The sequence below is a fragment of the Petaurus breviceps genome, unplaced genomic scaffold, assembly GCF_028583685.1.
Source record: "Petaurus breviceps papuanus isolate PSGF00001 unplaced genomic scaffold, PetGlider_PUasm1.0 64, whole genome shotgun sequence".
In the NCBI taxonomy this organism is placed as follows: Eukaryota; Metazoa; Chordata; class Mammalia; order Diprotodontia; family Petauridae; genus Petaurus; species Petaurus breviceps.
The window spans coordinates 7,775,213-7,793,170 of record NW_027186428.1 but is presented as its reverse complement, the minus strand read 5'-3'; the positions used below and the strand labels follow the sequence as shown (position 1 = coordinate 7,793,170).

Sequence of the window (17,958 nt, the reverse complement as noted above, 5' to 3'; positions counted from 1 at the left end):
AGTGAATATTTGTATGTCTTTTTCTACTTGGTCAATTTTGATTTTTTTTAAGGAGTTCTTCTCTTCAGTGAATTTGTATACATCTTTTACCCTTTGGCCTATTTTGTTTTTTAAGGATTTATTTTCTTCAGTATTTTTGGTGCCTCCTTTACCAAGCTGTTGACTCTTTTTTTTTTGTTATTTTCTTGCATGATTCTCATATCTTTCCATTTTTTCTTTGCCTCTTTTATTTGATTTTTTAAAAAGTGCTTTTTGAGTTCTTCTAGGAATTCCATTTGGTGCCTGAGAACAATTTATATTTTTCTTTGTAGGTTTGCATGTAGCTATTTTTACATTTGATCTTTTTTTGATTTTTACATTTTACTATTACCATAGTAATTTTCTATGGTCAGGTTCTTTTTTTGTTGTTTGATCACTTTTCTGACCTATTTCTTGATTTCTTACTTTATGTTAAAGTTGGGTCCTGCTCCCAGGGTGAAGAGGGCACTGTCCCAAACTTCAAGTTTTTGTATTGCTGTTTTCAGAGCTAGTTCTGTAGGGTCTGTCCATCTTCAGTTCTTCTAAGGTGGTTTAATCTAAGGAAAGATATGGTCACTGCTCTCCTGTCCTGTGCTCTCATCTGTGAGCAACCACAAGCACTCTTTTCCACCTTCAAATTTTTTCCAGGATCCCTGCTTCTGCTAGTGCCCCTCTTTACCATTGAACTGAGACCTGAAACTATGTATGGACAATGCAATAGAGTCCTGCTCAGGGTGCCAGCAAAAGGTCCCCTGTAATCTCCTTCTGACCAGTTGTCAGACCCACCTATTTTCTATGGGCTGAGAGTTGCAGAAACTGCCATTCAATCACCCCTAAGGCCTGCTGCTGGCTTGCCTGGCACAGCCTGTGCTGGTGTGGTTTATGCTAGCCTGTGGTCCACTTTCATTCCAGTGAGGCAGAGCTTTCCTGCCAAAATTCTGAGTTGTCTTGGGCTGGAAAATTGTTTCATCCTGTCCTTTTTATTGGTTCTGACACTTCAGAATTTATTTATTTATTTATTTGTTTGTTTGTTATTTGCTTTTTGGAGGGCAATTGGGGTTAGGTAACTTGCCCAAGTTTACATGGCAAGTTTTTTTGTGTGGGTGTTAAGTGTCTGAGGCCGGAACCAAACTCAGGTCCTCCTGACTCCAGGGCCAGCGCTTTACTCACTGCACCTTCTAGCTGCCCCACTTCAGAATTTATTTTGAGGCATTATTTTAATGTTTTCTGGAGAGGAATTTGGGAGACCCTTCACTCTACCATCTTGTCTCCACCCCTTGACAAAATAATTTTTAATAATTTCCTTTATTTCTTCACTAATTGTGATTTCTCTTTTTTCATTTTTAAGTTGTTAGTTTGCTTTCCCTGCCTCTTTTAAAAATAGGCTAGCTAATATATTTTAATTAGCAAAAAAAAGAAACAGCTAAGTTTTATTTGTTAATAAAATAAGGTTTTTTTGCTTTCATTTTTGTTAACCTCTTCCTTGATTTTTAGAATTTCTATTTTAATGTTTAGTTGAGAGTTTTTGATTTGTTGGTTTTCTAGTGTTATTTAGTTGTGTGCCCAATTTATTCACCATGTTCTTTCTCTCTTCTGTGCTTGACCATTGATGGGAACACTATCCTCATGCCTGCAGGCTTCTGACTGTCTCTTTGCCCAGTTGTAGTTTGTAGGAAAAGCTTACTATACTTTCTCTTCAGATTTCTTGAACATTGTTCCATCGGGTGCTATTGTAGATCTTGGATGGCTTAGGTGTGGGAGAGCCAGACTCCTCTTCAACCTTTAACATCGCCATCTTAACCAGAAGTTAAGAGAAATATTTCAGGAAGCAGAGAGATAAGAAGAAAGTGTAGATAGAAGGGTAGATAGAGAGAAAGAGAAGAGAGATTCCTTGCCCAGAAGGTGAATGTATCAGATATCTATCATCAGCATGTTTACAGATTAGCAGCAGTGTCTTGTGTGAGACCCAGTCCCCAGCCTGACTCCCTATGCTCTTGCTCGGTGGTCTTCAAATAACCACATTCCAGAGAGTCTGACAGGCCACAGGAGGTGTTCCATGGGCGCCTCTACTGGAGCCTTTTCTGTACAGGAGGGCTCTGCTAGACGGGGGATGCTCTCTTGTTGGCTGGCTGAAGCTTGACTTGACCTGTAATACTGTTTTTAAGTAATTCATTCAAATGAATGCAGACCCACCTCACAAGAAGTGTTTAGGCAGATGTGGTATGTGGCAAGCCACCTGTGGGCAGCTGGAAAACCCCTGGTATTTGTCAGCCTTTGCCATCCTCACTTCTCCATAGGACACTGCAGTAATCTGGATTACCTCCAAAAGAATTCTGTGTGTTTGGGGGGTGGGGAGTGGTGCACATACGTAAACATCACCTTTGAGTGTATGTGTGTGTGCACACATGTGTTCGTGTGTTTCAGTGAGAGTGTGCTTTCTTTGAGGGAATTTTTCTCCAATCTTTTATCCTCTTGATTTCTCTTTTTTTCCCCACTTAATAGTATTTTGCCAATTTCATAGAAAGATATCCTCTTGATTTCTATAGACTACTCTTCACCCACCTGCCCTGTATACTCTCAGTACTCACATACACCCTCCCACCCTTCCCAGACACCCCCTCCACACTTTAATCAACCCACTGGGGCATTGGGATCAGGCTTGGTGCTCAGGAGTTTCTGTATGGGTGGGGATGAAGGATAGCAAAAGAGCTGAGTTTTATCATGAAGGGCCAAGCAGGTGGCTGTCATGCCCAGGCTGGCTTTGTTTTCTCAGCTGCTGCAGCTGAATTGTCTGTAACCCTCCCAGTCATTGTAATCCTGCTCCCACCCCCCTAGGCTCAAACCACTTTCAAAAGCTTCCTGGTTTCCAGTCCTGGGATGCCCCACAGCCAGGAAGCAGGGATTTGGTGACTCAGGGTTTTGGAAGGTGGGGAGGAAGCCCTCATCCCTTCCTGAAACAGCAGAGACTGAGTGAGCCTCAAAACAGCGCCATGAGTTCTTGCTTCCACCCCACCCCAGATCCAGAAGAATCTGGTCCTCTAATCTCTTGTCCCCTCTTGACTTAAAACAGAATCTCCATGTGGGGAGAGACTGTCTGGTCTAACAACTTCATTTTATAGATGGAGAAACTAAGACCCAGAGAGAGAAATGGACTTGTCCAATGTCACATCCAATGACAGACTTTGAGCTCCCTTATAGGGAAGTATGGTTCATACTGGTACCCCAGCCAGTGGAGGGGATAAGACTGTTCACAAATTACATCTATATTAATTAAAGGCTTAGGTCTACTTAGGAGTTAGAGCTGAGATTCTAGAGGAGTGTAGGGTTAATTCAAGGCAGTTAGATGGTTCAGCGAATAGGGGTCTGGGCCTAGAGTCAGGAAGACCTGAGTTCAAATTCTGCCTCAGACAGTTACTAGCTGTGTGACCCTGGCCAAGTCACTTGCACTGTTTGCCTTAATCCATTGGAGAAGAAAATAGCAAACCACTCCAATATCTTTACCAAGAAAACCCCGTGGGCTATTATGGTTCCTAGGGTCATGAAGAGTCAGATATAACTGAGCTAACAACAAGGGTTAGTTCAGCCTCTTTGGTGTTAATTCACATGCAAAGCCTCAGCGTTTCTCTTCTGCCCTCTTCCAATTTGCTTCACATTTGGATGCCCTTTTGAATTTTATAACCCAAAGGAGCTCTTGGAGAGTAGGGACTGAGTCCTCAGCTGCTCTGGGGCCACTTCCAATGGAAAGACCATACATAAGCACAGATAAGCCTTCTGGAACTGTGAGCTCTAGTCCTGATTCTGCCACAGATTGCCTCTAGGCAAGTCCCTTCTCCCTCCTTAGCCTCAGTTTCTTCTATAGGAGCAACCATGCTTCTAATTCTGTCTAGTAGGATACACATACACACACACAAGGACACAGACACACATACAGACACACACACACAAGCGTGAGTATAGACTCAAGCACATGTACACACCCACATATGTCTTATTCTTGCTCCTGTACTAAGAATGATAATTAAATCATAACTACCACTGCAGCCTAAAGTGTCGCTGTGTCCAGCGGCTCTACCCACAACCCCGCAGGGCTAAGACTTCCTTCCCTGGCCTCCACTTCCCTATATATATTGTGTCCCTCTATTAGAATGTGAACTCGCTGGAGGCAAAGATTCTCTCAACTTGGTGCTTATTAACCCCAGCACAAAGTAAGTGCTTGTATCTTATTATATTCCATCAATGTTGGATAATCTCTGCCCAGAGAAAACACTTTGTGAGTGGCACAAAGTGCTGTCCTCCTGTGTCAGGGCTAGGCCCTAATCAATTGCTAAATTTTCAGTGTAAGTGTTTACACCTCAGAAATCAGCAGGGCTTGATTTATTATTTTGATTGTCTAGACTTAAGAAAATGATGGAGAAAACATCTTAATCTTAAAAGTGGGTCCTGCTTACTTTTTCGCCTTGCCCAGAGCAATTTGTAAAACATTTACCAACACCTCTCTGCCCATGCAGCAAGAAGGCACAACACACCTTTGGTCACAATTGAGGGACAAATGGTATCACACCTTAGGCCTTTTAAAGAGCCTGGTTGCAGTAATCACTCCTCCCATGCTAAGTGAATAAGTTCATGAAAGAGGAATAAAGGGTCTCAGTCATGAAAATGCCTGACTGCATCACTAGCAACCTAATTTAGGTTCATGGAATTCTTTTGTAAAGTCCCTTTAGTCCCAGAAAAAATATTCTGATAATATTGTTATCCACAGCAGAAGGTACGTTCCTTAAAGGCAGGGACTGTTTCACATTTTTGTGTTTCTCATCCAGTACCTCGTTTGTAGCAAATGCTTAATAACCACTTGTCAAAATGAATAGAATTGAATGAATAGAAAACAGTGGTCCAGAAAACAGTGGCCAAGGAGAGGCTGGAAAAAGCCTCTTTCAGGCATGTGTTAGAGGATATTTGTTCTTTACTATTGCCTCAGTTTACCCCCACTCTCCTGAGCAACCTCACCCTCACATCATTTTCTTACCTCTAGGACAATGGCCTCACTCACAGTAGAAGGTCTTCAGCCTCAGGAGGGAGCCTGACTGACAGCAAGTCTAGCCTGGGCCTCCAATATGGGATGCCATCCCGCCTCTATTCCCACAACAATGAGGCCAGTTTGCAGGCACAGATGAGCAACCTCCATGTGTCTCCACCTCATAGGTAAGTGGAACAGCTAACCCTCACAGACCCCCTAACACTTCCCTAAAAATGCCCCTGCCAACTTACCATAATGCCTCAAGGTCCACCAGGAATACTTCTGCCCTTTGGGGTAGATGCCCTCTATATAAGTTTCTGCTTCTCCAGGAATGTAGCCGTGGCCTCAACTCCTCCCTACTCTATCCCCTGACCCAGGGCTGGGGACCCTGTGGCCTCCTAGGTCCTTGGGTGCAACCTTTTGACTGAGTCCAAGTTTTACAGAACAAATCTTTTTATTAGGGGAGTTTGTTCTATGAAGTTTGGATTCAGTCAAAGGGCTATACTTAAGGACCTAGAGGACCACATGGGTCCTTGAGGCCACAGGTTCCCCATCCCTGTCCTAACCCAAAATGGGCCTGTAGGAATTACTTTTTTGCTGCTCTCATTTCTCCTTCAAAACTGCACAGTTCTAACCCCACTTTTGTGCCTTCTTGGGGCTTCTATTACCCTGTATCACCTACACTAGCTTTTATTGACTTCACTTGTCAAATCGTAGAGCTTTAGTCTCACATGCATCCGTTTGATCATTAAGAAGAAAGGAAAGGATACCCTCCTGAGAGGGGGCAGCCCCATATGCTTTCTCCTCTGAGCAACCTGTTTTCTCAGAATTATACAGAAATTGGTGCCCCCATCCCAGACAAGCAGGAATTGAGAAGCAGGTTTGGACTGGAAGAAATAGAAGCTAAATGTCCAGTTAGAAACACAGCAACAACAGCAAATTAATGGGGCATAGCTATGAATGGACACATTCTTCAGGGTACCTTGAGAGTCTGTCCATGAGCATTTGTCCTCTGGTCTTTTCTCCTAGAGAAGAAGAATAGGGATCAGATCTGTGATTTCATTGGCTTGTCTGGGTTCTGGTGAGGACCTCCCTCCACCAAAGCAAGTCAGCATTTTCCCTACATTTCTTCCATAGTTCAACAGTCTAGGTTGCTGAGAGATAGAATGACTTGTCCAGGGCCACACAGTCAGTATGTGTTAGAGATGGGACTTGATCTCAGGACTTCCTGGCTCTGAAGCCACTCTCCAGCCACTACACCATGCTGCCTGTCAAACAATAAAATATGCATCTTAGGGTAAGCTCAGGGAGAACAGAAACCTCCTGTGGAGCAGAAAGGCAAAAGCTTGCTTCATTTTGATTTTCAGACAGAAAGAAACAGGTGCTAAATGTTCAATAAATCAGCCAACAGAGCCAGTCATCAAAGACACAATCATCTGCCTTTCTTTCCAGCTCTGATTATGTTTTCCAGAATTCCATGTTCTGCAGCCCCTCCTGGGACTTACATCCCTTTTTCCAGACTTGACTTTAAACTGATCTACCCATTGTTCGTTTTTTTTCCTGCCCCAGGATTCCAGCTGTCCTGTGAGGTCTAGGATAGAGGTCTGTGTCTAAGGCATGGTCTGGCCAGGACTACTTCCTCTCTCATCAGCTCTGAGAAACATTATTTTCTTTATTCAAAATAAAAAGTATTGATATCTTTTATTTTTACATCACTTTCATTTCCAAATAATTCCCTCCCTACTCCCCTCCCCAGCTAACCACTCCTAGTAACAAAAATAAAAAGGAAAGAAGAAAAAAAAGTGGCTCAGCAAAAATATCCCACACATAAAATGTGTTGCACAGCGTATGCAGTGTTCTGTATTCATCATCCTCCACTTCTGTGAAGAAGTATTCATTTACTCTAAATGCTAATTTAGCCATAAAAAAACCAGAATAGGTGGGACTTTTGGAATCCCTCTTCAATTCCTGACCAAAGGTTGACAACAAAAGCAACCTCCTTCCAAGTTCCTCTGGGCATGGCAGAAGCAGCGCTCTCTTTGGATGAGGCATCAAGGGTAGTCCCATGCAATTGGTCAGAGTTTGATGATGATGCTAAAAGCATAGCTCCACTCACCTACTTTCTTCTGCCACAGGTACACGGGGCAGGTGTGCACTGGATCAGAATTTCTGGGGGCCCTAAAGATACCAGGGACATGTATAATGTTTTTGGATTTGGGTTTCCACCCAGGACATGGGGTTGTGACCCTACCCTCTGCTAGGCACATGGCCCCTTCCACTCCGAACAAGACAGCCTTTCCTCACTATCAGACAGTATTAATCCTCATTAGCTTTTTTTGTTCCAAAACTTTCACTGTCAAAAACCTTAAAAACTATAGTTAGAATATTTTGAAAACGATTCCTCATATCCTTCTTCTTCGTCTCCTTGACCTCAGTCTCCTCATCTGTAAAATAAAGGGATTAGACTAGATGACCTTTGCAGTCTGTTCCAGCTCTGGGTCTTCATGTTGAGTCTCTGAAAACCACCCTACTGAATCTATAGAAAATTTGCCAGCTTGCAGTATAGAATCATAGCTTTAGGGCTGTAAGGGACCTTTGAGGTCCTCTAGTCCAGACTCCAGCTGAACCAGATTAAAATGTAATTGGAAACTGCTTAACTAAATAAATAAAAATACAATACAACAGAGAAAATATTAATGTGTGGTTTTCTAAGTCAAAATGTGTCTATTCCATTGCTATAAGAGTTTGACACTACTGCATTAGTCCAAACCCCCCATCCCCACTTCCATTTTACAGTTGAAGAAACTGAAGCCCATAGGTAGAGTAACTTGACCAAGGTCACACAGGTAGTAAGTGATTGTAGGATCATAGATTTATTATTTTTTTTAGCAAAGTAATTTTTTTCATTTTCCAAATGCTTTATTAACTTCTGGTTTACGTCATTAATTTCCACCAGATTTTTGAGTTACAAATTTTCTCCCTTTTTTTCCCCTACCCACCACCCCAGAATAACAGTCCAACAGGATATCCCCTCCTCCAATCTGCTCTCTCCCATATCTTCTCCCATACCCCTTTCGACTTTTCCAGTGGATCTCTATGCCCCAGTGCCTGTATATATTATTTCCCAATTACATATAAAATAGTATTAATAACAGTACATATAAATTTTAAACATTTGATTTTAAAACTTTGAATTCTAGATTCATTCCCTTCCTCCCTTGTCACCCACCCTTACTGGGAAGATAAGCAGTTCAGTATAGGTTGTATATGTGTAGCTAATGCAAAACATTAACATAGTAGATATATTGTAAAAGACTGACTGTATTTCCCTCCCTCCTATCCCACCTCCCACTTCTTCTATTCTCTACTTTGATCCTGTCCCCTTTCAAAAGTGAGTGCTTCCAACTTCCCTCCCCCCCAGCCTGCCCTCCCTTCCATCATACCCCCTCTCATCCCCTTCCCCCCCTACTCTCCTGGAGGGTGAGATACCCTATTTAGTGTGTATTTCATTCCCTTCCCAAGCCAAATTCAATGAGAATAAGGTTGACCCATTCCCTTTTGCTTTCCTATTCTTCCCTTCCATTGTAACCATTTTCTCTTGCCTCTTCTTTATGAGATAGTTTATCCCATTCTGACTCTCTCCATCTCCTCTCATTATATTTCTCTCTCATCTCTTAATTCCACCTTTTAAGTATCATCCCTTCCTATTAAATGGGTCCTGTGCCCTCTATCTATGTATACCTGTAAACATATATACACACATTCACATATGTATTCATACTCCCGTATAACCTCTGATATAGACATATATATATATATATTTCTATTCCCTTCAACTATTTTCATACTGAGAAAAATTTCATCAGTTACAATTATCATTTTTCCATGTAGGAATATTAATTCCAATATTAAGCTCAACTTTGATAAGTGGCTTATGATTTCTTTTCCCTTCTCAAGCTTGCTTCTTGTATCTGAATGTCAAATTTTCTATTCAACTCTGTTTTTTTCAGCAAGAATGCTTGAAAGTCCTCTATTCTATTGAATGACCATATTTTCCTCTGAAACATGATACTGTTTTGCTGGGTAGGTGATTCTTGGTTTTAATCCCAGCTCCTTTGCCCTCCAGAATATCATATTCCAAGACTTTTGGTCCCTCAGTGTAGAAGCTGCCAGATCCTGGGTTATCCTGATTGTGTTCCCACAATATTCAAATTGTTTCTTCCTGGCTGCTTGTAATATTCTCTCCTTGATCTGGGAATTCCAGAACCTGGCTATAATATTCCTAGTAGTTTTCTTTTTTGGGATCTTTTTCAGGAGGTGATCGGTGGATTCTTTGAACCTCTATTTTGCCTTCTGGTTCTAAAACACCAGGGCAATTTTCCTTGAGAATTTCTTGAAGGATGATTTCAAGGTAATTTCTTTGATCATGGCTTTCAGGTAGTCCAATAATTTTTAAATGATCTCTCCTGGATCTATTTTCCAGGTCAGTGGTTTTTCCCATGAGATATTTCACATTGCCTTCTATTTTTTCATTTGTTTGGATCTGTTTAACAGCATCTTGATTTCTCATAAAGTCACTAGCTTCCCTTCACTCCATTCTAAATATGAGAAAATGATTCTCCTCATTGAGCTTTTGAGATTCTTTTTCCATCTGGCAAATTCGACTTTTTAAGGTATTCCTCTCCTCATTGCCTTTTTGAGCCTCTTTTGCCATTTGAGTTAGTCTGTTTTTCAAGGTGTGATTTTCCTCAGGCTGTTGAATCTCATTTCATAATTTTCTTACATTGTTCTCATTTCTCTTCCCAATTTTTCCTCCACTTCTCTTATCTGCTTCTTAAGGTCCTCTATGTCCTGTAACCAGCTCGTATTTTCCTTTGAAGCTTTTGGTGCAGGAGTTCTGACTTCACTGTCTTCCTCCTGTTCCATGCTTTGATCCTTTTTGTCTCCAAAATAGGAGTCTAATGTTGTAGTCTTCTGTTTGTTTTGTCTCCTTTGCCTGGTCATGTTGCCCCTCAGTCACTTGACCCCTGGGCTTTTTGCCACAGTAGGGCCCTGCCACCAGACAGGGGAGCTTTGTCCCAAATGCTGGGGTTTTCTCAGCTGCCGGAGGTATTAGTTGGGTGCCCTCTCTGAGGTCTCCACACGCTCTGGCAAGCTGGTCACATACCCAGGACCTCCACCCTAGACCACAATCCAGATCCAAGAAGGTTAAAGCAAGAATGATTACCCCTCAGACTGGTGCTTGGTTCCCCTACACTCTGCAGGCCAGGAGCTGAAGCTGCAAGTGGCGCCGGCTGTGCCATGGCTCCTCAGCCCACACACTCCCACTTACTGGTCCCAAAGTCCACATTGCACTGACCTCTCACTTTGTCCTTAGCATCTATGTGTTGATAAATCTGGAAACAGCCACAGCTGCTGCCGATCTGGAGTCCCTCCGGTCAGGGGCTGGTCAGGCCTGCCCTGGGGCTAAAACCTCTGGCTCACGGGGGCCTGGGCTCAGCTCCCAGAGCACTGCGCTGGCCGATTCCTGTCGGCCTGCCGGGCTGTCCACAGCAGGAGGTTAGCTTCTCTGTGTCATTTTGTGGGTTCTGTAGCTCCAAAGTTTGTTCAGAGTCACCTTTTACATGAATTGGGGAAAGTGGAGTGGAGGCTCTGTTTCTACTCCACCATCTTGACTCTGCCCCCAGGATCATAGATTTAGGGCTAGAAAATGTCTAACCCCCTCATTTTCAGACTCAAAGACCTTTACTCAAGGTTACACTGGGAGATTGAATGCAGATTCTCTGACTCCCAAACAATTGTACTTTCCACTGCACCATATTGCCTCAGTCATAGGTTAGGCTTGAAAACATCGCACTTAATCACTCTGCTTTACTTTGGCTTCTCCCCCAGGATGCTCAAGGGATTTTGTGAAACTCATAAAGATCCTGGCTCTCTACCCCTTAAGCCATGGGGAGATTTTGGCCATGATTTTGTGTATGATTTGAATGGAATGGGATAGACACAGACATGGGAAAGGAAGGAACTCCATAAAGTTGGTGACTGTATCATCTAAGGGGAAGTCTTGAGCTCCTCTGGGCCCCCGGTGAGGGAGGGAAGGGCCAGAAGTGCACATTGGGAGGCCACTCTCCTAAAAAGCACATTGCCAGGACACTCCTGTTTTCAGTATCATGATGCAGTGGAAAGAATGTTGAATGTGGAGGCAGAGAACCTGAGCTCAGATCTCAGGGCTGCACACTTTTTATCTGACTGGCCTTGGGTAAGTCACTGAATCATTCTGGGCCTCTGTGTCTTCATCTTTAAAACAAGGGAGTGGGATTCTTAAACCCCTACCTTGCTTTCCAGTTCTAAATCTATGACCCTTCATAGACACGATTCTTTCTCCTGAGCTCTAAACAGCTTGGACTCCTTCCAGTCAAGATACCACAAGGAAGGCTCTCCTTCCCTCTAGAGGCATGAGGCAACATTACTAGGGCCTGGAGGGAGAATAGAGTCTCTCCAGGAGAGAGAGCGGCCACTCTGCCCCTACCCCCACCATCTCCCCACTCCTCCAACTGGCCCAAACCAGGCTTAGCTCTGATCCAAGCAGATAAGGAGTTGGGTCTCTCTATCAGACCCCAGACAGCTCCTCCAGTCGGCCTAAGCTATCTTGTATCAGTGTGGGGGTCCATTGCAGGTAGCAGCTGGAAAGTTCCCATATGGGACCTGTGCTTTCTCTCTCTTCCACTCTCAGCAGTGCTGACTCTACAAGATCCCTCCCAAGGAGCAGAAATGGCATTGATGTGGAATCTGATGTGTATAAAATGCTCCAGGAGTATGGAGAACCTGCCTCGGAGCCCAAGCAGTCTGGGTCCTTCAGATACCTACAGGGCATGCTAGAAGCTGGGGAAAATGGTAAGAAGTCTTCATGCACCCAAGGTTCTCCATGTATACTTCTCTTCTCACTCTATGCCCCACCCTCCCTTCTCGGCCCCCACCCAGTCTTATACTTGCCTAGGACAAAGTATGACATAGCAGAGAAAGCCCAAACTATGGAATCAGAGAACCTGCATTCAAAGCCAGTCTCTGCCTCTTACTGACTGACTGTGTGACCTTGGAGCAGTTACTTGACCTCTCTGGGCCTCAGTGTCCTCATGAGAAGGATGGTCTCAATGAATTGAGTGCCTTAGGTCACCCATTAGCAGTAAGATGGGGGTTGGGAGGGGTGGGGCTCAAAATACAGCTTTCAAAACAAAAAGTTTCCCTCTAGACAGTTAACACTTGTGGATTGCTCATTTCTGAGCTAAGAGTGCCACAATCTGATGTGGTCGGCACTGGACTGAGAGCCAGGAACCTCAGGTTCTCCTCTGAGCTCATTTGCTAATAACTCACAGGCCCAGAGAGATTAAGTGACTTGTCTGAAGTGATATTCAATCATTCTTTTTTCTCTTTTTTTAAGCCTCTAACAGTCATCAGCAAACATGAGCATTTTCATATACAAAGCTTTTTTTATAAAAAAAGGATTGCATATGAAATTGATATCACACAGTGTCATCACCTATAAAATGACTCTGTGCCCACTGATGAGAGTTTAAGAAAAACTAAAGGATGCTGGGCACTTAAGAGAGAGACTGTGGTCATTTGGGATATTGTTTTGAACTTCTCAAGGGATTCCTGACCCAGACATCATTCTCCTTTTGAGACTGAGGCACAGCCCTGGGCCCTGCCCTCATAGAACTCACACCGGGGGGTGGGAAGGGGGGTGGGCTGCGGGTAGACAAGACTCACTCTCTCCAGATTTACTTAAGCAGTGAAGGTCAGACACTGGGACTTGTAGTGCTTCACTGGGCTGATTGGTTTGTCAGAGAGAGCTGAACTCGTCTGTGTGGGTGGTTAAGAGCTACGGGGCTGAGGTGAGACTCCCCTGGGATTTTCTTCAAAGGATATATTTATCCCTATTCTCTCTCTCTCTCTCTCTCTCTCTCTCTCTCTCTCTCTCTCTCTCTCTCTCCCCCTTTCCCCATCTCTTTCTCACTCTCTCTTTCTGTTATTCTCCCTGTCTCTGTCTCTCTCCTTTTTTATTTTTTTAAGGCAATCAGAGTTAAGTGACTTGCCCAGGGTCCCACAGTTAGTCTGAGTCTGTGAGGCTGTGTCTGAGGATGGATTCAAACTCGGGTCTCTTGACTCCAGGGCCAGTGTTCTATCCACTACACCATCTAGCTGCTCCTCAGTAATCTCTGAATTGACAACTCTAATATTTTCTTTTCAACCTTCATCTTTAACCTCTCTATAAAGCATTTAACACTATTGACTATCTTCTCCTGGATGTATTCTCCTCTCTGAGTTCTCATGAATCTGCTCTCTCTTGCTGTTCTTTCTATCTGCCTTACCTCTCCTTTTCAGTCTTGTTTTTTCCTGGATCTTTTTTGCTTTAAAATGATGAATGTCCCCCAAGGCTCTGTTCTGGGTTCTCTTCTTTCTATATTCTCTCACTTGGTGATCTCATCAGTTCCCGTGGGTTCAAATTTTCATCTTAATATAGATGATTCTTAGAACTCTTTATCCAGCCTTAGTCTTTCTAAATTCAGTTTCAAATCACAAACTGCCTTTTGGACATCCCAAATTGTATATGCTATCAGGCAGATTAGAACTCTATCTGGGCAGGACATTCTAAGCAGCTGGGATGAGAGCTAATTAGACCTCACTCTTGTGATTTTGAATCAATGCCAGGTCATGGGATGACCCTTCCCCTTTTACCTGCCCTAACTTGGTGTTTGCCCTGGTAAATTCTGCCATCATAACTCCCAAGAACTAGATATTTGCCATCTTTATGCCAGAATTTCTAGTTTATAACCTTTATGACTTTTTGTGACTCTGAATCTTTGCCAGAAGGTGGAAGGAATGAGATCCTTATGCTCCAGCTCTGATGTTCTCAGTAAAAGCTATCTCAGCCTTAAATGTAGCATCTGAACATTCTTCTTCCCTCTCTCTTACATCAGGCAACATTAGATTGCCAGGTATGGTCTCTGTGACCTTGAGGTCTCTGCCAAGGATGACCGAGTCCCACAGGTGGTGCCAGTGTTGAGTTGGCAGGAAGCACAGGAATTGGGTAGATATTCCCTGGAAATAGCCAAAGGTCATCCAGACAGCCTTGGTCTTCCCACATGTCTCTGCTTGGATTATTGGCCCAAATCAGTCAAAATAATGAGCCTAATATCCCTGCTTCCCAAAGCTCTTAGTTTGTGGTAGTAGAGTATGGGAGAGTTTTGTTTGTTTGTTTTACCCACAAAAAAGATGAACTTGAGGGTTCATCTTTACCTAAGGGATGTGGATAAAGACGCACATACCTGCATCCTGGAGGCCCCTCCACTCTGGGCTATAGCTTAAAATGATCCCATTTCTAGGTCTCAGGCCAGAATGGGTGGGCAGCATCACAACTGATTATCAGATACTAACAATTAGAAAGGAACAGGAGAAAACCAATAGAAAAAGCAATGCTTTTTTAGAGGGTTCAAATCTTCTTCTGAAACTTATGAGTGACTTTAGGGAAGTCACCTGACTTCTCAGGACCTCCGTTTCTTCATCTATAAAATTAGGCTGTTGGACTGGATGACCTCCAAGGTCCCTTCCTGTTCTAAAACTATGATCTTGTGACTATATTTTTACCCATCTGTAAAAATATGACATTTATGTGCATGGTAGTATGCTCAAGGCAAGGCTTAGGGGTGTCATTTCAAATGTCTGTGCACACATGTTTATAAACATATGCCCACATGCAGTGGCCCACACATGTATAGTGCTCTCATGATGGAATACAGGTTTATGACTTAGAAGGGGGTGGGGAGACCAAGGTGGGGGGATGACAAAAGGGCAAGAAGGAGAGGGCTTAACTGACCTATGCAATGAGGTCAGGTGACTGTGTCCTTCATTTTCTATAATGGTTCTCATTCACTCTGGTCACATAGGAACAAAACTGGGAGATCAATCAGTCAATAAACAAGCATTTATTAAACACCTGCTGTGTGCTGGGCACTGGGTTATGTGCTGAAGATAAAAAGATGAAAGTAAGACAGCCAATACTTGCCCTCAAGGAACTTACCTTCTCCTAGAGGGACACAATTTGTTCACAGATAAGTGAGAAGAGAATAACATACAAAAGAAATACACAGTGATTTCAGATTGGGTGAATCATCATTCCCATCATTATATACATATCCATTGGTTGGAAAAGTCTGTTGGTATTCTCACAGATTAGGGCGCGTGGAACGGGATGGGAAACTGGAAAGGATGGAAGACTGAGAAGAATAAAGGCAAGATGGGATCTCAGGGGTACAGCTCTCTCTCTCAGGGTCACATGATAGGTGCATCAGACAATGAAATACCTGAACACAGGCATGGTTATTTATATCTCTGTAACCATAAACCAAGCCAAGGATCCCAAAGCCCCATGTCCCTGAGACACAAGCCTGCCACAAAGAAGCTAGAATTTGGTTTTCAGAAAGAAGCTTGTGACTTTTCAGTCCAGTGGCTCTGAGCCCTACAGATGCAAATGGGGCATGTGACATCACCTGTGACATATACCTGTCCCCAAGTGACACATGCATATTCCCCATCTTTCTCAGTTTCTCATCTGTGGTACAAATGACTATGTGTGATTTGTTTATTTCTCTCTTCTGAGCTGCTATCCCAACTGCCCAGATTCCTAAACTTCAGCTTAATGGTCAGGACAGAGTTCCAGCCTGGTCCACGTCCAACATGTGTTCCTTTACTTGGCAGGTGAGAAACTAGATCGGGCAGGTGGTCCCAGAAGCCTCAAGTCTCCTGTCTCCAAGCTAGGTGGCCCCATGGGCAGCCTGCAGCTGCTCCCTGAGTGTACCAGATGTGGGAATGGCATCGTGTGAGTACATACATGCAGCTTCCTTCCTCCTCTTCCTCTGTGTCCCTTCTGGGGTTGGGTGACGTTATGCAGACCAGGTTCCCTTGCAGTGATGAGAAACACTTTTGTAAGCTGATCCCATGAAAGACATCTATCTTTCTTTAATCCCGAGAACTCCCATGAAAGGATTCAGACCACAGCTAGCATGTGACCATCAGGTACATGAGCAACGATTTGTAATTTAGGTGCCAAAGGCATTGACACAGATTCTGGGGACCCTAGATGTGAGTTATATTAGCCCCATATGTTATTCTGAGTTCTTCCTTTGCTGGAGATTTGGGGGTAGGACATATGGTCTTTTAATGTTACCTTAGGAGCGGCCAGGTAGCACAGTGAGTAAGAGCACCGGCTCCAGTGTCGGGATGACCTGGGGATCGAATCCAGGCTCTGACACTTAGCACCCACCCAGAAACACCTGGCTGTGTAACCTTGAGCAAATTACTTAACCCCAATTGCTTAGGGGAGGCCAGGTGGCTCAGCGAGTAAGAGTGCCAGTTCCAGTGTCGGGATGACCTGAGGATCAAATCTGGCCTCCAACACTTAGCACCACACCCAGAAATAACTGGCCGTGTAACCTTGAGCAAGTTACTTAACCCCAATTGCTCATTAAAAAAAAAGTTACCTTAGTTTGCAAAACCCTTTCTCTCTCCCCTACCCAACAAACCATCCCTTGTAACTAAGAATTTTTTTAAAAAGGAATGAACAGCACTTCAGCAAAATTAGCCATCATGTCAGTGGAATCTGATAGTCTATGCAGTGTTCCATACCCATAGTACTCCATCTACAAAGAAAAGAAGGAGGTGCATTTTCCCATATCTTTTCAGGGACAAGTTCAGTCATTATAATTTTACAGCATTCAGTTTTGGGTCCTGTTATCATTCTTCCCATTTTCATTGTTGAAGTCTTAATGTACATTTAATAAAAGTAAAAAAAAAAAGGCAGGGGAGGGCCAACGAGTGAAAGCTGGTGCTAGGTGGTGATCAAAACATCTGTCATGATTTCTATTCTTGCCTTTCCCTCTTTCCCCAGGGGCACAATTGTGAAGGCACGGGACAAACTTTACCACCCTGAATGCTTCATGTGCAGCGACTGTGGCCTCAACCTCAAGCAGAGAGGGTACTTCTTTATTGAGGAGTGTCTGTACTGTGAGACCCATGCCAAGGCCCGGGTGAAGCCCCCAGAGGGCTACGACGTTGTAGCTGTCTACCCCAATGCCAAAGTTGAACTTGTCTGAGAGCAGCCCAGCCATCCCCAGTCCTAGGGGCATTGACAGGGTGGCTTGTCCTAGCCATGCACACATACACACTACACCCTTTGTAACACAGCTCAGACCTTGTAGGTGACACCTTCACAGTAAAACACCTTGCCCCCTGGAAGAGCTATTTCCTGCTCCTCGCGCTGCTCCCTGTCTATGTTGTAATTTCTGCTTTTGTTAACATTTCTGCCCTGGCCTCATCCAGATTCTCTGTAAATATAGGAAGCCTTTTCTACCCTGTCACCAATAAAAGTAGCGTTCTTCATTTTGAGTTCTTTCTCATGGCATAGTAAACATGTTCAAGGGTTCATGGGGAAAAAATAGCTTCTTGAATCAGCTTAAATGAATGGCACTGAATTTTAAAACATAATTTTATCTTATTTTTATTTTATTCACATCTTTCATATTTATATCATCCTTTTACCAAATATCATCCTCCCCCTCTCCACTCCTATAATCCCTTGTAAAGCCAACACAAAAGCTAAGTCTGACCATATTCGCAATATTCCATATCCACAGACTTCACCTTTGAAAAGAAAGGGTCAACTTTCTTGGTCATTATAATTACATGTCTTTCAGGGTTTTTTGCTTATTCTTTCTACTTACATTATTACAATCATATTATTGTTTTTCTGGTTCTGTTTACTTCACTCTGTGTCAATTTATACAAATCATATGCTTCTCTGAAGTCTTCCTATTCATCATAGAACATGGGAGACTTTGGAAGGAATGCTGGCTCTACAATCAGAGGAGCTG

General features: G+C 43.4%; 1 protein-coding gene across 2 annotated transcripts in view; it reads left to right on the top strand.

The window, feature by feature from the left end:
* Nucleotides 1-17,467, top strand: part of PDLIM4 (PDZ and LIM domain 4) — a 109,886-nt gene extending 92,419 nt beyond the window's left edge. Inside the window, exons 4-7 of one of the 2 annotated variants that reach the window (XM_069103869.1) lie at nt 5,048-5,217; nt 11,769-11,926; nt 15,788-15,908; nt 16,977-17,467. In XM_069103869.1, coding sequence (XP_068959970.1) covers nt 5,048-5,217; nt 11,769-11,926; nt 15,788-15,908; nt 16,977-17,181 — 654 coding nt within the window. In that variant the 3' untranslated portion in view covers nt 17,182-17,467. Of the gene's footprint in view, nt 1-5,047; nt 5,218-11,765; nt 11,927-15,787; nt 15,909-16,976 lie in introns of both variants that reach the window. The other variant, XM_069103868.1, reaches the window with a different exon arrangement.
* The last annotated feature ends 491 nt before the right edge of the window (nt 17,468-17,958 follow it).